General features: G+C 40.0%; 1 protein-coding gene across 2 annotated transcripts in view; it reads right to left on the bottom strand.

Annotated features, from left to right (window-relative positions):
• The window catches only part of FMN1 (formin 1), a 432,998-nt gene that overhangs the window by 124,340 nt on the left and 285,609 nt on the right, over positions 1-23,049 (bottom strand). For both annotated transcript variants that reach the window (XM_005885758.2, XM_005885759.2), the window contains 5 exons: positions 22,774-22,862; positions 15,570-15,699; positions 13,996-14,142; positions 12,855-12,914; positions 7,644-7,764 (listed from right to left, as the gene is read on the bottom strand). In XM_005885758.2, coding sequence (XP_005885820.1) covers positions 7,644-7,764; positions 12,855-12,914; positions 13,996-14,142; positions 15,570-15,699; positions 22,774-22,862 — 547 coding nt within the window. The remainder of the gene's footprint in view (positions 1-7,643; positions 7,765-12,854; positions 12,915-13,995; positions 14,143-15,569; positions 15,700-22,773; positions 22,863-23,049) is intronic.

Genomic DNA, 23,049 nt, shown 5'->3' with positions numbered 1-23,049 from the left:
TGAGCTTCTAAAACCAGGTGAAACCGTTAATACTTATCGCTACTGACAACAAATAATCAATTTGAACCATGCTTTGATCGTGAACGACCAGAATGTGCCAGAAGACACGGCAAAGTAATTTTGCTTCATGAAAACGCACCATCACACATTTCAAAACCAGTTAAAGACACATTAAAAGATCTTGCCTGGGAAGTATTAACCCACCCACCGTATTCACCAGATCTTGCTCCTTCAGATTACCACTTGTTCCGATCAATGGCACAAGCACTTCCTGAGCAGCACTTTAAAACATAAGAAGAAGTGGAAAATTTGGTCTCTGAATGGTTTGCCTCAAAACAAGAACAGTTCTATTGGGACAGTATCCACAAATTACCTGAAAGATGGGGGGAAATGTGTAGCTAGCGATGGACATTACTTTGAATAAAGCACTTTTGATGTTTCTCTAGAAATAATTGTGTTTTCTTGGATTACAAAATCCGCCATTATTAACTGGTACACCTAGTATTTGCCCAGACACTTAAGTGAGCTAAATGGCAAAGGAGAGGACTGTGTCCACCTTTCAGGAGAAACAATAGGTAGTCTATTGCTTACCATGTAGTTTCAAACAGGAAAGATTTTCCAACATGTAAATAATATAGCTCATAGTGATTAATATTACAAATAATAGATTAATATGTAAAAAACTACAACTAATCCTTAATCATACTACTCTACCTGCCTATAACTGAGATTTGACTATAACTTATGTGGTTTTTTTAAAAAAGATATATATATATATATATATATTGATTTCAGAGAAGAATGGAGAGGGAGAGATAGATAGAAACATCAGTGATAAGAATTAGTGATTGACCACCTCCTGCACACCCTCTCCTGGGAATGGAGCCTGCAACCCAGGCATGTGCCCTGAGAATCAAACCATGACCTCCTGGTTCATAGGTCAACACTCAACCACTGAGCTATGCTGGTTTAGCTAAGATTTTTTTTAATTGTTTTTTTTTAGAGGAAGAGGAAGGGAAAAGGAAATATTGATGTGAGAGTGGAACATCAATGGGCTGTCTCCTGCACGCCCCCTACTGGTGATCGAGCCCCAACCTGGGCATGTGCCCTGACTGGGAATCGAACCAACAACCTTTCGGTACACAGGATGATACCCAACCAACTGAGCCATACTAGCCAGGGATATAACTTATGTCTTTTTAACCTGATTTTAATTGTAAAAATTTCATATGCATATCCAAATAGTCAAACTATTGCTACTACACCAGTCTTAGCCAAGGGCCATGAGAAATGTATAAATGTTCTCACTTCATGATTTTACATGTGTAGGTGTGTGGTTTCCTCCCTAATTCCCCTCTTTTACTGATTATAATGGTTTTGACTGTATGATTCTAAATAACAGGTTGGTATTTTTGGTGAGCCTTTAAAAGTGAGTGGAGCTAAATGAATGAATTCAATCTGCCATCTTCATCTGGACAACACATTGACTATAATTTAGAAAACCTACCACCACCCCTCCCCCCAACAAAAAAAACCTCTTTCTTGAACTGTTACTTTCATGTATGTATGAATTTATACCCTTCTATAATTTAAATTTTGAGTAGAATGTTTAGGAATTAGTGTTATACAAACAGAGGCTCATCTGGATGATATAGGGTTTATCTGGTCACTCCATTAAAATAAGGACATCAGAATGGGAAATGCCTACAGATGTATTGGATGTACTTCAATGTAAAGTTAGGTTAGAACTATTACTATTCAAACTTAAAATGAAAATTTTAGTAATTTTGAATGCCTAGACTATGCATTTCACACAGCATCTCACTTTAAAAAGGCTTAAAAGAGTTAACATTTTAGGATAAACATTTATCAGGTAAACATTTATAGAGTGGTAACAGATATCAAAAAAGTCAACAGAGACTCTTGCCTTTCCAAAAAATGTATAAGTGTATTTCCAAATATTTCTAAATGGTTCATCAGAAAGGACATGTTCAAATATATAGTCTTAAATATTTAGGGAAAAGGACATCATTGGAATGATCTTAAAACACACACAAACTTGCACCTCAGCCAACATTCTCAAACAAGTTTGTATATCTTACACTTAGGGTTAACTGCTAATTCCATTTTCCCAATTTATATATGCAATAACAGGGCTCAGAATGCATCATTTTCAATGCAGATTTAGATCATAGTTAGCTGGTTAAGTAGCCCACCCTTAATAACAGGGGTTACTAAGTAACTTTTGTTAGCTAATGACAATTTATTTTATTTTTTATTTTTATTTTTTAAATATATTTTATTGATTTTTTACAGAGAGGAAGGGAGAGGGATAGAGAGTTAGAAACATAGATGAGAGAGAAACATCGATCAGCTGCCTCCTGCACACCCCTCACTGGGGTTGTGCCCGCAACCAAGGTACATGCCCTTGACCGGAATCGAACCTGGGACTCCCCAGTCCGCAGGCGGATGCTCTATCCACTGAGCCAAACCAGTCAGGGTGACAATTTATTTTTATAAAAATAATTTTTAATTGATTTGAGAGAGAAACATCGATTAGTTGTTTCACTTACTTATGCATTCATTGGTTGATTCTTCTATGTGCCCTGCCAAGGGATCAAATCCACAACCTTGGCTTATACGGACAATGCTTTCATCAACTGAGCTACCCAGCCAGGGCTATTTTTCTTCTTAAACTTCTCAGAATAGAAAGACTTTTCAACACCTATCTGAAGAGTTCCTGTCTTATCTTCTAAAAAAAATTAATTAACCTTCTTACTTTCATAGCCAGAGTGAATTTTTCATAACTAAATACTATTGCAGGATGATGTGAAACAAATGTGGATTTGGGAGTGGTGACACCAGAGTAATTTTGAGTAACACTAGTGCTATTCATTTTGGCTTTCAGGCATCAACACTTACGAGAGGATGTGACCCACTCTGTTTACATGGATAACAACTAAGGACAGTGTGGTCAGGGAGTATTAAGAGCAACATTAATGGGCAAAGAGCATAATTGTTTATCACAGCTCCTCCTGTTAAGGTCATCCAGGAATGACGATTTAATAAATAGTTGTGTCTTTATATTAAAAACTTGATAGCAATGTCAACATCACTTAAGCTATATTTCACAGAATGTATGTTCTGCAACATATTACTAAATATTTAGTGAAATAAAAAAACACAAAACACGCACACACAATGTTTCATGTTTTAAGTTGAGAAATGCTGCTTTAAAGAGGGATAAATCGTGGTTTTTTTGTGTGTTCTTTTTTTAAAATTGCAGGACTTCCTAAAACCTTTAATAAACTCATGTGCACTGTGAATTCCTATGATGTGATTTCAGGACAGAGCATTTCCAGGTTTATCGGACTAGCGACTCTTTCTTTAGAAAGCACTAATTCACATTTTCTGCAGTACTGGTGAGCACTAGTACTTGGGAAATCCCACATCTGTGGCCTCAGCAATGGTGTGTGTGTGTGTGTGTGTGTGTGTGTGTGTGTGTGTGGTGTGGTGTGTGACTGGTATCAACTGGCACATTCAGAAACACACCTTTGGTGTGTTTGTTTTCTATTGCTACTAAAACAAATTGCCACAAACTTAAGTGTCTTAAAACAACACAAATATATTACCTATAGTTCCCATATATTAGAAGTCTAACCTGGGTCTCACTGGGCTGAAATCAAGGTATTGACAGGCTGCAATCCCTCTGGAAGCTCTAAGGAGAATCTATCCCTTGCCTTTCCCAGTTTTGGAGGCTTCTGCATTCCTTGGTTCATTGCCCACTTTCTCCATCTTCAAAGCCAGCAACATCGCATCTCTCTGATCATTCTACTGTACTACCTCCTGCTGACCACAGATAAGGAAAGTTCCCAACTTTTAAAGATCCATGTTAAAGATCCATGTGATTAGATTAGGCGCACTTGGCTAGTCCAGGGTAATCCCTCCATCTCAATGTCAGCAAAGTCCCTTTTTGCCATGTAAGGCAGCATGTTCACAGATTCCAGGGTTAGGGTTTGGACACCTTTGGGAGCCATTATTCTGTCTACCGCCACATGGGTCGATAATCATACCTTCAGAATTTTGGCCAGCAAGGTCGACGAAAGAGAGCAACTATTCCTACTGCTTGCTGGATTTCTCCCAACTATTACTTATAACTTCACAGTATCAGGAAAATCAAAATTATCATCTCATTAAGGGATGTAGAACAGTGAACAAAATATGGAACATGTTCCCAAGCACCAAGAACTTGGTTTGGTCTCCACAATGCAGAGAAGCGTGTACAAGTGCTCTGGGAATTCGATTCTCCACAAACAGCCAGCTGGCTGACCAACATTATGGGCCTGATTCTATAAGTTGTGCATTTTCCAGTAAGAGGTACTCAAATAACCCCAGTCGGCTTTATTGAAGCTTTCCTTTCTAAGGTAGTGTGCATTCTTGACCTTCTATGATGTATGTACTATAATTGTCCCACTTTGTGAGTGAGAGATTAATACACTCTATGGTTAATTGACAAGATCTTACTTTCACCAAACCAGTAAAAAATACATCTGATTCCAAAGCCTGAGGTCTTAATCTTATGCAATACTGTGTCTATTCACTTTTATAACCCATCTCTCCTACAGGTCCTCCCCCTTCTATCCCCAACCCAAGGGCTTCCTTATATGGTTCCAGGAGTGGGAGTAGATACAGTTATACTCATGCACACGTTCAGTGACGCTCTTTCTGTCATTTGTATCTTTATGAAGCTTTATGCCTTGATTATATGCCTTTCTGTTTTGATCTATGATAAGGTATGGAGACTGCTGGGCCACTAGCAGGATATGTCATGAGTACATGGCTTAGAGTCACATCTAGTTTTAAAATGTGGCTAGGTCATCACCTGCGAAGTAATTTAGCATGTTATGTGAGCATCATAAACTTCAGTTTCCTCTTATGAGAGATCGGCAATAATATCTGCTTCAGAGGGTCATTGTAAGGATTCAAAAATGATATATGCAAAGCACCTGATGGATAATAATAATGTATTATTATTATATAATGCAACAAACTGAAGTTGATACTATTATCATCAATTCCTTGCTGTGTTTACCTACATAAGAATGCTATTCAAAGTTCTTGTCTCTATGGAAGGTGCGTATTGAAAACCTCTACTTAAATCAGTGACATTTGTACAGCCAACAATCCTAGTTTCATTCTCATCCTATTGTTAAGGTGTGGTTCAGGCTACTCAAAACAAATTTCTTCTAAAGGGCCGTGACTGCCGGGAGAACCGGGGCCTGAGACTTCTTGAAATTTGCTAATCACATCTGGTTTAGCTTTAGACATTTTCTGGGGTTTTGCCAGCAGCCACGACATTTTAATGGCTACAATAAACCTCAAAGCCTCATCAAATCTTTGCTGTATGTGTGAAAATTATGTCCTCTTCAATTAAACATTCAATCTAGGCTCACACCAAGGCCTTATGGAAAAGGCGGTGAAACCTGAATGGGGACGGGAGATGAAACGGGCCGCCACGACTCTGGCCATCTTGCCAGATGGTATTTGGAAGAAAAAGAAATTCATTAGAGAACCAACGGTCTGTATTTTCTTTAAATATTTACTAGGTACCTTTCATGTGTTAAAAACACTGGCATCCCTAAAGATTAGCAGGGATTTTTTTGTTTAAATATTCAATGTGTGTGGGGGAGTCCCAGTTTCCTCAACCGCCTTTATGGTACTTCCTTGGTGAAGTCCAATACAAAGAAGAAAAATAACTGTGACGATCAGTTTTCCTTCCTAGGGCAGCCCCTCCAGCTGCAGAAGTTTGATATCTCCTTAAAATTGACTGAGAAAAGTGTCAGTTGAGTACTGAGATCTGCAATGACAGCTAGGATTTCCCTAGAGAAAATAAGATACACCAAAGTGGGGAGCTTTGGGGGAACCCCTGCCTGTCCACTGTCTTCCTAATTCACTCTTCTCATCCCTTTTGTTACTTATCATCTAACACACTGGAGCGTCCAAGGGAGGTGGCTGAGCCAGGATGCCCAAAAGAGGAAGTCCCTGGAAGGAAGGCCCGGGGAAGAGGAAAGAACACACACGGATCAGGCTTCTGTTCAAAAGACAAGAGGAGCGAGCAGGCCCAGGGTGTTAAAGGGGCCATGAGCTGGGGGGATGGGCATTCAAAGGCAGCCAAGGAGTGAACAAATAGGGGTCTTCGCTGCTACTGCTCACCTGCAGCCATCCTGGGGACTAGCCTGGGCCCTAATTCCACCCCCTTGAGAGGGACAGAGGAAACTACTCCATGATGGCTTACTCGGCTTTACTCAAGTAAGAATCAAGCTCCTCATGTTATACAAGAACAAAACTGTCATTTTTATTTTGTTGTTGTTTTTTTTTTTTTTTTTTTAGGAAAGGGAATAGAATAACCACAAGTCCACATATCGCGTTCCTGAACAAAGCATTCATTTGGTTGAATTCATGCTCTCAACCACATCAACAGGAGGGGGGAAATGTCCACATGTTCCTTTAAAAATAATTTACAAGGTAAAAATATTCACTTGTAACCACCGTCCTTATTTAAGCAAGTTTATGCCCAAAGTAAAAACAAATGGCTTTCCCTGACACTCCGAGCAGACCTTGCCCCTTCACTTCCAGTTCCAAGCTGTTCTCTGTCTAAGACTTGGGTTTCTGAGCACTCTTTCACAATAAACATTTTTTGAATGTTTATTTTATGTCTTAGTGTAAAAATATTCCTGGTTCAAGCTCTTCATTTCCTCAAGCTCGCCTTCTGGCACTCTGGGCTCCATTTCCACATTAACACGCTCCCTAAATCCTCCACAGAGCTCTTCAGTTGGAGCTACACAAGCTCCAGCGCAAGTATTTATATTCTTGGACAAGGAGATGTCTCCACAGTGAAAACACAAGACTCTCGAAATGCCAAAGGAAAATTCCTGCCCAAGAGAAGCATATTTTCACCTTTTAAAAAAGCCCAAAGGGCTTTCAGAATATTGTTTTGAATAATTAAAAAATGTAACATAAACTAAAATAGAATGTCTTGCCATCCTTATATATAAACCAAATATATAGGAACACGGGCGTGCATGTGCGCGCGCGCGTGCGTGTGTGTATGACAAGAAGAGGGAGCGGGTGTGGGAGCGGGGATGGAAGAGAGAGTGGGAGAGAGAGAAGGCAGCATAGTAAACTTGTTTAGAAAATGCATGAGTTTTAATCAGATAGAATTCAGTAAATCTGTTTTGCATCGCCTGCATGAACATAACTTCTCCAAGCCTCATTTTTCTTATCTGTAAAAAGAAAGTTAGTATAGTTCCTGCTTTTAAGTTTGTTATAAGAATTATATGAGACCACAGTAAGCATCCAGTAAAGGGTTTAGGCTGTTAATATTATTATTATTAAAATTATATCTATTATATGTTGGGAAATGTAGATATAACAAGTACTAACTAACACAGTAAAAGAGAGAGACATATATAAGTCCAGTGCCTCCAAAAAGTGCCTAGTGATGGAATGCTTTGTGAGAGCTGTAGCATACCACAGCTGAACTCTGCACCCATTCCATTCAATGAGCCACACACAAATAATCCTCTTAAATCATTTTTTAAAACTCTTAGCTATTATCATCATAACGGTACAGTTCCTGTTACCTTCCAGTTGCCTCTTCAGTTTTCTCAAGTCTTTGATGAGGTCTTCAAACTTGACTTGGGAAGCCAGAAAGAAATCTTGTGGTTCAGGCAGGGGGAAAATGCTCTTTTCTGTTCCTGCCTCCTAAAAGATATAGTGGAGAAAAGCACATTATACTTCCCAATTGTCACTTCCAGTTGAAATTCCAAAGCATTTCTTATTGAATGTTTGAATAAACATTGCAGCAACACTCCTCCGGGGTTCCTCAGTTTGGACTGGTTACTTTGAAGTGCTTTGGTGTGTTTCACAACATCTTTTTGCTCATACTGGCATTTAGATTGGCTATGGCATGGGTGAGGTTCCATTTTGCCTCATGAATGAAAGAGAAAATTGTCAGGTATGTCCTGATCTTGGGCACTCTATGTCCATGGAAAAGGGCATAGGAGGAACACATGAAAGTATTTAAATTAAAAGTCCCTGTTTGGGTTGCACATGGTAGCAATTAGAGAACTCAGCGTTGAGGTATGTCAATGGGTGTGAATTGGAAGGTACTGAGTAAGGCAGCACTTCAATGGAAGAAACAATCACCCTGCCTTACGCCTTTACCTACCTTCCTCTGAACCTTAAAGCACGCATGCGCACATGTGTGTGTGTGGGGGGGGGGAGGATTGAATTCATATTTGTAAAAATTTTCCAAATGTTGTTTGGCTACTCTTACCACATATTTAACGTGGGCATGACTGGGTATAGTTTTTGACAAGCCCCACAACTATCCCTCAAAGAGCGCCTGAGCTGAGAAACTTCTTGGAGGACAAAACATTCATCAGGCACATTGAAAGATAAACTGAGCCTCAAATTACTTTTCCAGTCTATCTGGCTTCTTCCTGGGTTGTTTAATGTAGCTTCGTATCTTGCTCATCTCAGACAATCCTCAGGTCTCTCCACATAGGCCACTTTGCCAGCTTTCCTTCACATTCCATCTTTCCTACTGCTATTAGGACTGGTTCCAGACTCTAAAACTGCTTTACAAGGCACTTTATGATCTGGCCTCTGTCTACATCTCCAGCCTTATTTCTACCTTCTCCTTATTTCTAACTCCCTTCCTCAAACTTTCTTAAAATAATAGGTCAGGTCATGGTCTCTTGCCTCTAGGCTTTTGTAAAACTTTTATATGAAACTGTTCCTTTTTCCAACCCTTGCCCAGAACGTCCTCATACCTCCTTATTCATACTCATCCTTCAAATCTCAAAACAGACATCACTTCCTCAAAGATTCCTGCTAAGTCCCAGCAACCAACTCTTGGTGTTTCCAAGAGCCCCATGTATTTACCAATCTCACAGGACTTATCAACATTAATTTACAAATTGCCTGTTATCTTGTACGTCTTCCCCACTAGACAGGAAGGCAGGAACTGTGCCTTGGTCTCCATATAGAATGTAACCTCTGGCCTCTCAATAAATTCTGTTTGGAAACATCACAGAAGAGCTACAAAACTCTGCTCTGGGAAATCTGTACCTTCAGCAGGAGACATCTAACTTACTTTCATATTTTCTTGTGGTTTCAGGATTCCCTTGACTCTTCTCCTTCCTTTAAAACCTTTAGCTTTACTTGGAATGATAAAAGAAGGTGGTCTCCTCATTTGCATAGGACAACATTTTACATGATCAAGGCACTTTTTTTTTCATCTTCCTATACTTATTTGACTACTTTAAAAACCATGGAAGCAGTATCTGGTCTGAGTGCCAAGATGGAACGACATCTAAGATGCTTGCCACAAAACTCCATGGTGATCTACACTGGAAGTACTCATGAATAATATCTCTTTCTATTTTCCAAAACTTTTTATCAAACTTAGTCCAGCTTCATTTTTCTTTTCTTTCTTTTTTTTTTAATTGAGAAAATGCTGCTGAGCCAATCAGCCTGGTAGTAGTTCTGGTGAAATTTGCTCAATTAGAGTTCAAAAGACATGGCTCTAGATGGGTTTCTTTAAACTTCACAGACCTAGACTTGGACCCAAAACCTGGCATGAGTGGAAGAAAGCCTGGAACAGAAGTCACCTTTCTTCAGCTAATTGCTCATCACTACTAACCACAGAAATCATCACTTACGCTCCTAAAGGGAGAGGATCGTTTAATAAATCATACAATTTTACGCTCTTGTTGAGTGAAATGCATTTTGCACAGTGAAAACTAGGGGAGGACCACACGAATGTTGACTTCTTATTTTTCCTAAGCCGGACCATTCCAAATTTGAAACTATTCTTACGGTAAGATTTTCCTCTGGGAAGCTGATTTCACTGGGTTCGGCTTTCTTCAACGAGCCGTATATCATAGGCAAATCTCAGTCTTCCTACACAGTGCATCTGACTTGGTTGAGACAAATACCAGGAGGTATATCTGCTCATGTCAACCTGGGATTAGAAAGGTCACCTCTCACAATGCTTCTACCACACTGGTACCTGTTGCCAGAACTTGGGGTACGGTAAGTACATATTGCCTGAAGCAATATACCTCCCCTCTCTACCAGAAAATAGCTTTCACCTCCTCATACCTAATTCTTTACAGATGCCTCTTATTACATTCTTGTCAATATTTGCAGAATATACAACTCAGCAAATATTTATCAGGCACCTACATTACAGACACTAGAAAGAGACAATGAGTTCTGGATCTCAGGGAGCAATACCAGGATGATGGTAATTGCTCATTGATATCTGTAGATGAGGTAGAAAACATATTTTAAGTGAGTCATGCAAACAAAGTGTTCCTGGGCTTAAAACGAGTAAAAGACAAGGAACTGAGCAAAGCCCTCTTGGAAGAAAGGTCATGTAAGATTGCAATATTTTTTATTATATCTTTTTTTCCTTTTACAAAAGTGACACATGTTCATTAGGTTTAGTAATTAAAAGAAAGAAGAAAGTAAAAATCTCTTACAATTCTACTATCCAGAAATAATCAAACATTTTAATATATATCCTTCCAGGTATTTCTGTGTGTATTTATATTTACATATTGGAGATCACAGTATATATTATTCTAAACACATTTGTAATTTAAAAGCAGATCAAGAGCATTTTCCAATGCCAGTAAACATTCTCTTAGACACTTTCCATGGTAGCATATTCCATTGTATGACTCTAGCATAATTTATTTGACTTAGTTTCTACCTTTGGACACCTACTAAAAAATTCCATGATATTTTGCTACAACAAATTATTTCAAATAAAATAGTGATACATGTCCTTATTTTTTCCTTAGGATAAAACCCCTAGAAATATGTGTAATATTCCACATATTCATAGGGCTTCAGATACAGAATGGTCAAAGTCTCACTAGCCCATACAGCACATCTGAATTAGGAAAAGGGGTCCCTGGTAAGCAGACACAGCTCTCTGGGCAAACAGCTTGACAAGCACATGATGAGAAATTTTTTCAAGGTACCCATTACAGACATAGAGTTTGGTGAATCCAGAGCAAACTAGATAAGGGTCTCATTTGACCTATAGATCTTAAACAGATAGGAACTCAGTCAATCATACAAGACAGACCCTAGAAAGGCTGGATCAGTATAGATTGCTAATTCTATACATACAGTTGGCAATTTATATCTTCTATTTGTTTTCTGTGGTTACCTGCAGTCTGTTTTGCCACTATTTTTAAAATGAGAAGGAATGAATTGATATTTGCTTATTGCTTCTGAAGAGCTCACTATATAAACTTTTCCCCCAAAAGGTATTTTAATTATTTTAAGAGATATTCATAAGAAAAAAGAGAAGTTTTATATAAAAAGGCTAGTGACAAGAATAGTTCCAATTAGGGAGAACATCAGATGTAAAAACACATCAGGAAGAAAGCACAGGGTGTGTTTGGAAAACATCAAGTCTTGAGTTGAAGCATAGAATGTGCATAGAGGAAAAGTAATAAAAATCTGGTTGTAAAACACTGGCATTAAATTGGATAGAGTCTTAATTCACTTGAAAAGGGGGAGCCATTTTGTTTTGGAGTAAAAAAGTGATGTGAAATGATCAGAACTATAAAATGTAATCAGGCCACAGGCCGTGGGATGGACTAGAATGGTGGGGAAGCCAGCCAGGAAGTAATCGAAATTCCCTAGGTGAGTTATCATAAAGCCTGAATGGGCGGGGGTCACTTAGGATAAAAACCAGGGAAGAACATGACAAACAATTTGAATTGAAGGACAGAGATCAACAAAAGAAAAGCACCATTTCATGTCTAAATGACCAAAATTATAATATCCTTAATAGAAACAGGGGAGAAGTGGAGGGGTGGGGTGGGATGAGAATCCTGGTTGTAGATATATTGAGAACAATTAGATAAACCCACCGGGAGTGCAAGAAAGAGAACTATAAACCTCATCAGTGCTGTTGTAGATATATTGAGAACAATTAGATAAACCCACCAGGAGTGCAAGAAAGAGAACTATAAACCTCATCAGTACTTAGCTGGTCGTCTGGATGAAATTGCAGGCCTCTTAAAACTAAGGCTCTGGCATCTTTACTTTCCTTCCTTCAGTACCTAGGAAAAACTCTGCTTCCATGGATAGTTAAGCAGGAGTCCTGACAACATTTTCCGGAGACTTTTTCCATTCATCTTGATTGCTAGATTTCTCAACATCTTACAACAGTACCTCTTTCTTCTCAAAGCTAGGACTCCTTGTTCTCAATTTAATGAGGAGGAATAAAATGCAGAAAATTATGCTCAGGTAGATTCTCACAGAAAATGTTATTTCTAATTGCAAATGTAATTTAAGCAAAGAGGAGGGATTTCAAATTCCACATCTGCAGCTTGTTCCCAGATGAACATTACTGAGAATGTATTGGGCATTACTGAATATTAATTTCCTAAATTTTGGTCTGCATTCCAGAATCTAGTTTCAAATATAACCACTTACTGAATGGCTAGACTTCACAAAGGCCCTGGCAACCTGGTCAGAAGGCACCAGGATACTGGGGGTTTCTCCGAAGGTGTGTCACACAACGGAGTGAGAGTCAGTAGACCTGTACCACCAAATAGAGCTTCTCTTCACAATTGGCTTCAGTGTTTCCATCTATAAACCAAGGAGGCTGGCTAGCTCTCAGATTCTATGTTGGACTTGAAATCCATCCATCCATCCATCCATCCATCCATCCATCCATCATCTGATTGCTGAATGCCAACAATGTGTAAGAGTTGAAGCCCCATTTGTGTAGTTTTCCACATAATGCCATTTCTTACCTGATCATAGTAACGCAGGTAGTATTTCACGACATAGTCCACCAGATTAATCCCATTATCCTAGGTTTAAAAGAGAAGCTTAAATGAAAATCATTCACATGAGACTCTGCTGTATTATACAGCTGAGAGCCAAAAATCTCAGTTTATGACCTTAACACTTTTAGTTTGTGATACCTGGTCCTAATTCTGAGACCGGCAAGATTTCTCTCTCTCCTCCTTGTCCCATCCATTTTTTATGGCATCCATGCAAAGAAATAACACTACACTGCTCTTTGTGGGGTAAAAATCCCCCAAATAATCCATAAGACCTCTGAGGTCATGGCTAAAACCAACAAACAAACAAAATAAATAAATAAAACAGTCTCTATATTTTCTGGCATAAAGCCAAGACAGGAGGGGGCAGGGGAGTGCTAAAGGGAACCAGGGACTAGAACAGAAAACCATCCCTCCCTTCCCACCTTTCAAAAGATGTGTGTTCTTAATGGTGTGAAAAACAATCAGGACAGCTTAAAAGGAATGCCATGCCACTTTATGACCCTGGGAGGCCAGGCCCTCCCACAAGGCAGCCTTTGAGTCTTGTTCACATGGATCTAATTCTAATTTGCCTCTGTGTTTCCCCTCCCTCCACTCCCACTGCCCCCCCATAGGATGCCTAGGTATGGCTGGTTGTTTCTAAAGAGGTGGCTCTGCAGGGGTGTGGAGCCAAATGATAATCAGGCTCAGAGAGTTTGACAGTAACGTCCAGCCTGATTGTTGTGGGCAAAAGAGTAAGTCAAATGCTCACCTCAACATTGGTCCATACACAGGAATGAATAAATTACAAGTGGCCAACAACAAATTCAAGCCTTGTGCTAAGGCTAATATCATATGCTGTTTTATTCTCTCACTGCAATTCAACATCTAATTGCATTTTAAAGCAAACAAATATGTAGTGGGAATTTTGCCCTCAAAATAAGATCAAACATTTAAAAAAAAAGCTATTTTATTCCAAAGTCAAAAGAAAGCAAAGGAAAAGTATATTGTTATGGGGAGGACGGAGATAAATGGAACAATCAGAAATAGGTTTTCTTTTTTTAAAATTAAAGGGATAGAGGGAAAATAATGGCAGATCATAGACATTTATTACAAAACAAATAAATACCCGACTTTTGACATCCTTGAGTTTGGGCAGAATTTCTAAGCTGTATCCATCTGCTTGTCCCCGAGTCCTATTTCCTCCATTCATATAATTTCCAAAAGCCAGAATGAGAGCTAAAATATCCTTCACACTCTTCATTTGCAGCAAGCCCTGTGATGACAAACACTAATGATTATGCAGCTGAACTCCAAATATAACTATGTCCATTCAACAACAAATATTTATTGAGTACCCAATAGGCTATTTGGTGGCATGTTACCAACAGAATTAACAGTTAGCAAGACGAAAATAAACTTTAAGCCTTAAGTGTCTTTTAAAAAATACATTAAGAGTCATCATTTCCTATCCTTTCAATGAATTATACTATGTGTGGGTTAAATATTAGTATTTGTATTTCCATTTGAGCCAGTTTTATTTTGTAAATACTTGAAAGTATTTATAAATTCAGGAAAGAGAGTTGTTATAGTTAGGCTTCACATTCGATGACTTGCAAGTAGAAAGGGGTTTAATATCATTTGAGGATCTGTTTTTGGACTATTATCTATGTAAACAGTACAGTTAAGTGTAGGGTAGTTATAATAACATGTCAATTCTTCCTTATTTGTGGTTCTAACCCTCAGAGGTGAACTACAATCATGTAGTTCAAGGCCAGAGGCCACCTGTATTTAGTATGTCTATTTGCTGATATGTCTATTCACTGTTATCATTCCAAGCTGCTTAGAGTGTTCTTCGCTCCCCATTTCATTTGTTCTCTCTCTCTCTCTCTCTCTCTCTCTCTCTCTCTCTCCTTCAAGTACAAACTTCAAATAGATACTTTTCCCCTTTCTCTATAGTCTTAGTTGGCTTTCTTTTATTTTAGGAAAAGAAATCCAAATGCAGCTCTAGGCTGACTTCTGCTCCTGACTCTCTGGGCACTATTAAAGGGTACATATTATACTTTGGTATATATGCCTTCCTTACTGAAATCTTTTATATTTTAGAAAGAAAAAAATAATGCCTTCAGATAAGTAACTAAGTATTAAACTAAAAGCTACAGTATTTGTGGAGAGTGTTCTTAAGGACATGGGTCACTGGGAGAAAAAGTCAAATGCTAGAATTTAACTTTATAATGAATACCAATGTGGTAAAGCCAACAAAAATTTATTTGCTCATCACTCATTATCATAATCATTTGTTTCCTTTAACAAATATCTAGAATCTTTTTATTTCACTATGTAGCACATTTCAGATGATCAAATTCATGGGTCTGAGGCAAAACCTCTTTTGTAATCCAGAAAGTGAGTAAAAAATAAACTATACTATTTGGGTTGGTGTTAAATGGCCAGTATGTACATTGGAATATTTGAGAAAAAATCTGTAAGAATGCCATTTTTTCCCCTTCTCTACTTTTCTCTCTCCCTCTCCCTCGTACTTCATCTGCATGCACACACATACTCACAGCTATACTTAGAAAAACACACAATCTTAAACCCAAAAAGTTTTGGCAAAGGGACTCTAGCTGATCTCTCCCACTCACAGCTTCCTCCTTTACCCCTAATAAGGACAAAGTTGTCTTTTTAAATTAGACAGCAACATACCTTAGAAGCTCGTGTGATGATCTCTACCTTTCGATGCAAGGAGGTGATGCCTTCAGAAAAGACAGATCTGAAGATGATACACTGGGCACGCTCAGCAAAATTAGGGATCTGGGCTAATTCACGTAAAAATCTGTAAAGATTAAGAAGGAATCATCTAGCTTCATATAAAATCACAAGGAAAGTAAAAAGACAGCTGGAAAAGATCTATCATGAGAGCATTTCTTATTTGACAATTAGATTAACAAACTTAAAAGGTACCAGGGTAACTTAAGCAACTCTAAGGCGATGTGTTCTACTGTGGAAAACAAAGCCACTTTTCAAAAAATGGGTTTTTATGGTAGTAAATAAATGCATAGGGGCCAGTCAGCATAGCTCAGTGGTTGAACGTCGACTTATGAACCAGGAGGTCACGGTTCGATTCCGAGTCAGGGCACATGCCTGGGTTGTGGGCTCGATCCCCAGTGTGGGGTGTGTAGGAGGCAGCCGATCAATGATTCTTTCTCATCATTGATGTTTCTATTGCTCTTTCTCTTACTCTCTGAAATCAATAAAATACATAGTTAAAAAATAAATGCCTGGTATATAAATTACTTTAGGAACAGAAAATTAATGCAATTATAATGAACCACAAGTTATCTATCTCCTGCTACCCAAATAGGAGACTAAACCCAAATGAGAAGTGTTAGACTTTAGGGCATGAGAAAATATATACAATATACTTGCTGTATAATGCAGCATTCTCTAAGGATATATTTATACAGGCTGAGTAAAGTGAGGACTGGAGACAAGTGATACAAAATCTCTTAAGTGAGATTTTTGCTTAATGAATTAGATAATAGTCGATAATGTCCCTATTTTGCAGATATTTGTTTACTCTTCCACATCAACTTACCTATATAAACAGAGCTCAGAGCTCAGTGCTTGGAACAAAGCAGCACTCATTAAGTGGACACAATCTAAAGCTGCTTAAAAACTGTGGCAAGGCAGATCTTAAAGCTAAAGGCGAGTACTAACCTACACACAAAAGCTCACTGTCTGAGCAGTTGGGCACCGGTGCCCTTTGCAAAATTAAGTTGGAAGAACTACATACTCTCCTGGCCAATCACCAGAGGAAGGGGCATAAAACTAAACGGGTGGAAAGAGTTGGATGTGAACTCAGAAAAGGAGAGAATCCACTAACAGCAATTAAATTCATTTTGGGGTCGAAATGATTATTACCTGATATTTCTGAAAGCCTCAGTCAACTCATAACATCATTACTTTGACATTTTGCAATCTCTGCCCACGAATGCTTGCGAAGCTGGGGCCTCCTTCTTTCCATGCCTGAAGAAATTCCCTTAGCTAATACTCGGTGCCTCTTTTTTTTAGGGAGCTCTGGGTGTTAATAAGATTCTAATGATCAGCTGTTTTTCTTGATTGGATTTCCTATATTTAATCTTCTAAGGCTTCTAAGCCAACTCTTCTAGTGTTTTTTTAATTGATTTTTAGAGAGAGGAAGGAAGAGAGGCAGAGAGAGAAAAACCTCAATGTCAGAGCGAGACATCTATTGGCTGCCCACTGCATGCCTTCCACTAGCGTTTTAAGCCACAACCTGGGCATGTGCTCTGAACGGGAATTGAACCAGGGACCCCTCTGTGCACAGGACAACACCCAACCGAGCCGCACCAGCCAGGGCTCCTCTTCTTTTTTGTTTTTAAATGACACAGAGATGAAGTAAAGAATACCCATAAAGAAGCCACACCTGTGTTTTAAATTTCTGTAATGGATTATTATGAAAATCATGTAATGGGATATAAAACCCATACGATTTCTGATTAGGACAAGATGAAGAAATTACATGTTTATGTAAATTGTTTCTTCATAAAATTAGTATTAAACCACTGATTTATTTATAACTGGAATTAGGGGTACCACCAGTTTTCACAAATGTGAGTAGTAAAAAGCTTGCGGGACAGGGGCATTTGGCACTGTGGTGACTCAGGGAATTTAGTTACTCAGATGCTGCTGAGAGCTACCTCAAGGGGAGTGCCCTGCATTCCTTCCTCTCCCAAATGTGACCGTGAGGCTCTATTCCCAAGCAGGACCTGATCCCCAGCGTGTGCACACTTCCTAGAGCAAATGAACACAGAGTGAAGCATTTACAGAAACTGTGTAAGAGAATATACTGCTCAACACCTCAACTCAGCAAGAAGGACACAGATGAAAAGCGCATGTTGCTTGAACAATTACTTATAGCTAGTTTCAGAACAGGAGGTTCAGGACCAATATGAGGAGACAAGCCCATAAGTTCACCAACTTACGTTACACAGCAAAGTAGAGTGGCAAGGCTGTCTCGGATTAAGGCTCCCTGGGATCCGGGCTAGCACCAGGAAGGCCTACAGACTCTCAGAGCCAATGTGCTGTGCGTCTGACACATATGCAGAGTTGGAGGGGGGAGGGAAGTTCAGGAATTTTACATTTTTGGATAGAACTGTAGGAAATGCATCACAGAAAATAGCAGAGCATCAGTCACCAAGACTGATTTTGGTCTGTCCTCAGATGCGTGTGAAGCATTTACAGTGTGTCAGGCACCATGCTAGGACCTGAGGACAGAATTTTACTTATACACAGCACCTTCTTGATAGCCTGAGAAATAAACCAACATTACCATGGAGTGTGACAAGTGCTCCCAGTGATGGGGCTATAATAGGAGCTACGGAAGTCACACGCAGGGCACAAAGACAGAGCAGTGAGGGACCGGGTCAGCCAAGGTTCCCTGGAGCTCTCTCTGGTGCTGTGCAGAGCCTAGATGGCTTGCATGATATTTGTGGGGGAGGCGAGGAGGAGTCAGATGTTAAAATGGGGCATGGTGTTCTAAAGAGTTTAAACTTTGCCTAAATGAATGTAGGATTTTAAACAGAGGAGTGACCCTTTCAGCTTTTTGTTCTAGAAAATCACCATGGCCCTGGTTGTCTGACTGATTGGCGGTGACGGCAGATCTGAGGCTGGAAGACCTATACAACCGCAGTTGCAATATTCTAGGAGGGCCTGCAGTGTGAATGGAGAGGGAAAATGGATGAGAAAGCTACTAAGGCAGCAAGAACCAGAGTAACTGACCAATCTCAAAGGATTCTGAGTAGTGTCCACAATGACTTGTAAGTTTTTGACTTGGATACCTGGTGGAATGTGAAGTTGTGATATAATGGGGAAGCGAATTTTGGGTGGGGGGAGATGATTTTATGTCACATTCTGTCCAAAAATAGCCATGCAAAGCCATCCGAAATCATACCATATTCCTTTCCCATTTATCTGGGAAAATATCAGAAGGTTAAGTAACCTCAATGGCCATAAAGCAAGTGTCTGATAAATATCTTATCCCCCAATTGTGTTTTATTCGCTACCCATAAGAATTCTGAGTTTCATACTTTGGGTCTTGGTACTTAAGAATATTTATAGATTGATTTCCTTTGGACTTGTCTAACTTTATACCCTAGTACCAGTAATAATTAGAACTACATACCCCCCAAGGAAGCCTTTCTTTCCCCAGGTTAGGTTCATTTTCCCAGGAAGAGCTACACTTTCAGCCTGTATATAGGAGGGGAGTTCTACACCTCACATTGTGTTGGTTACTCATCCACAGTAGCAACTCAGCTGACAGGTGGAATGACGTAATGTGCCCATTGGTTTTAAGAACCTAACATTTGGTTTATCATCCCCCAAACCCCCGAATGGTATTATCTCAGGTGTGTGTGCGCACACAGGGCTGTGTACAAAACATCATTTCATGTTGTAACCTGTGTTCTTCCATAGAGGACTCCACTCTCAGAGCCTTGTTTCAGAATCTATGTATCTTCCCGAGGTAGCTGTGGGCCCTAGTGGAGCATCCCGATAGGCTGTATATGGTGTCCTCACTCGGCCACAGAAAGCTTGCATCAGGCCCAATCAAACCCAAATCTCACCTCACCTCACCTCACCTCACCTCACCTCACCTCACTACCTCAAGGTAGAGTGTAAAGAGTCAAGGGCCATCTCTGAAGGGAGCTCTCAACCTGGTCCAGGCGGATGACACCTTTATGGGAAATGGCTTTCTAAACCTGGCACTGGGGTGCAAGAAAGCTGATGAGGTGAGTAATGAGGCCAGTCTCTCCATGCTATGATTTATAGGACTGGGCACCACACAGTTCTTAGGAAATTGTAAAGCCAAGACTTCATATTTTCCAGTATGTACAACATGCGTATAGTCAACTAACTTGGAGCTAATGGCAAAGGAGTTGCCAGAAAATCAAACTCTGGCATAGATCAAACAAACGCTGTACTGTGCAGGAGATCGAAAGCAAAGGTGGCATTCACTCAGGCCTGAACTCCCCATCTCTGTGCCTTTCCCTCCAGCAACTGAACCCAGGCACATCACCTTACCAGGACAACACACAGGCCTCTTTGCTATCAGTCACAACTTAGCATGTCCAGGAAGCTGTTACAGTGACCATTTACAAACTTTAAAAATGGGCTTCAATCCAGATCATCGGGAGAGAAAGCAGGAATAATGAGTTATATGTATCCCTGGCTGGTGTGGCTCAGTTGGTTAGGCATCATTCCAGGAATTGAGGGGTCACTGGTTCAATTCCAGGTCAGGGCACATGCCTGGGATCCCCACTGGGGTGTGTGCAGAAAGTAGCTGATTGATGTGTCTCTCTCCTCCTCTCCCTTCTTCTCTCTCTAAAAATCAATTTAAAAATCTCAAAAAAAAGTTATATGTTTATTATCTGCCACCATTATTGTGTCCTGGCAATTAACTTTGAAAAATAATGCTAGAAAGGCATTCACACAAAAGGAAAAGGGGAATACTCCCAGTAACAAAAACCAACTGTTCATTTCACTGGGTCGGCCATGCCCATAGCTTAGAGCAGGTGTTGAAAATTGCAGCCCAGAGCCAAATTCAGCCCACCACTTGTTTTGTATGGCCCATCAACTAAGAATGGCTTTAACAATTTTAAATGGTTGAAAAACATCAGTAGAAAGGTAACATTTCATGACATGTAAAATACATCAAGTTCAAATTTCAGTGTCTGTAAATACAATTTTATTGGGACATAGTCACACCCGTTTGTTTATGCTTTTGCACTACAACAACAGGCTTGAATAGTTCCAACAGATCGTATGGCCCACAAAGCCTAAAATAATTACTATCTGGCTCCCTACAGGAAAGGTCTGACAACTCTAGGCTTAGAGTATCATTGCTCAAGGTGGTATAGTTGGCCCTAACCAAATGCTTGTCCTTGTTAGGGACTAAATAGTTGTGCCCCCAGTGATGAGAGGTAATTAGGTCATGAGGGTAGAATCCTCATGAGTGCAATTAATGCCCAGAGACACAAGAGCTTGCTTCCTCTCTTTGCTTTTGACCATGTAAGGCAGCGGTTCTCAACCTGTGGGTCGCGACCCCTTTGGGGGTCGAACGACCCTTTCACAGGGGTCGCCTAAGACCATCGGAAAACACATATATAATTACATATTGTTTTTGTGATTAATCACTATGCTTTAATTATGTTCAATTTGTAACAATGAAAATACATCCTGCATATCAGATATTTACATTCCGATTCATAACAGTAGCAAAATTACAGTTATGAAGTAGTAACGAAAATAATTTTATCGTTAGGGGTCACCACAACATGAGGAACTGTATTAAAGGGTCACGGCATTAGGAAGGTTGAGAACCACTGATGTAAGGATACAAAGAGAAGTCAGCAGTCCTATTCTGGCATCCTGATCTTAGACTTCCAGCCTCTAGAACTGTGAGAAATAAATTCCTGTTGTTTATCAGTCAACCAGTTTAGGGTATTTTGTAATAGCAGCCCAAGCTGACTAAGACAGTCTTCAAATACTCCCCATGGCCTTGTCAGTGTCCAAATATTCCATTATTAGTCACTTTTCAGTGATTAGCTTGTTAGTGGGGATTAGTTTATTGTATTAGGAAATAAGACTTGGGAGTGGACCACAGAATCCCTCAGCAGTGGGGGTTGATAAAGGGCAGTGGAACTCTATTTGCATTAATTCACAATATTACTAGGCTTCATGAACTAACTGCGGGGGGATGGGGCGGGGGGGAGTCCTGACCTATGCTGCATGTGAAAACAATTCACCCAAGGTTCCCAAAATTATCATGAAGGTTGGTCAATAACTGAATAACCCTAGAAATCTCCTACTCAGCCCAGGCATCCAAGGGGCGAGGTGCATTCTAGAGCAGCGGTCGCCAACCGGTGGTCCGCGGGCCACTGGTGGTCTGTGAGGTCTGAAAGGTTGGTGACCGCTGTTCTAAAGGACCCAAGGGCAAAGCAGGAAGGTTTCTGTACAAGCCACCGAACCTCAGATGCCTCCAGGGCTGACTTGTTAGCCAAAACTTGATCACTCTTCTCTTTGTTTCCCACCCTTGCCTCCTCTAGGCTGAGAGGGGTGGCCTGAATTGGATATGAAGCACTCAAAACAGCAACAGGCAAAGGAGCCCTGTGGTTGCTCTGGACTCACTGCACATGTGCACAGAGTTTGGACTTTGAGTCCTGGGTGGGGCCTGGGGGCTGCAGAGCTGCAGAAGCTTCTCTATGGTTTGCAGACCTAAGAGCCCAGCCAAGGACAAGAGTCACTCAGTTACACATTGGAGTTCTGGGTTTTCAAAGGATGTGGACAGACACCCCAAACTATAGAGCAAACAACTCTAGAGAGTGAATGGAGAGAAAAGCACACTCCAAGAGAAGATGAAAAAGTCACATCTAAACTGGGCAGAGCAGGTGGAGAAATCCGGGGAAAAGCTGACACACTCAGGCTACCTTTACTGGATACACCACTTAGGAAAATCAAATGCTGTGCTGTGCTCTGACATATCTTCTCAACTGCATCAGCAAATCCTTAAACAGAGCAATGACTTCTTCCTTCCTCAGTTACCCTTTCGGCCAGAATGTTTAGTCTAGGAGGAATTAATAAGTTGCTAGAACAAGAAAGGGGAGTCATGAGGGTGGGGAGAGGGGTTGAGAAATAGTCTATCCAGCAGCACAAATCTCCCGGGTGCTTTTCCCAGCAGGCATGTCATTCTGCTACATGCAATAGGTCAGAGGCATGGTAGAGCTGAGACTTAACTCACTGCACCATTTAGAGGTGATTGTTCAAAAAGCTGGGAGGCAGGGAGAGGGGGGCTGCACTGGGGCCCAACAGAAAAGTGTTCAAGCTTTCTTACTGCTCGGGTTTATCCAGCAGCTTCAATTCTTCTTCTTTGGATGTCTCATAATACTTTCTTATTTTAACCAATTCATCCTCTTGGGCTCTCTGTGTTAAAAAAGAAACAAAACAAAATACACACAAAATAATGAGCACTGAGAATCAAGCAATAATTCATCTCGTGGCACATATAAACTAATTACTACAATTCTACTGCACACCAAGAAAATACATTTTTTTGCCAATCTGACAAAAAGCAATAGGTATAATTTTGATTCACTCAAACCAGAGGCTA

This window comes from Myotis brandtii, unplaced genomic scaffold (assembly GCF_000412655.1).
Source record: "Myotis brandtii unplaced genomic scaffold, ASM41265v1 scaffold927, whole genome shotgun sequence".
In the NCBI taxonomy this organism is placed as follows: domain Eukaryota; kingdom Metazoa; phylum Chordata; class Mammalia; order Chiroptera; family Vespertilionidae; genus Myotis; species Myotis brandtii.
The sequence above is the reverse complement of the archived record's forward strand: the minus strand, read 5'-3'. Positions and strand labels throughout refer to the sequence as shown.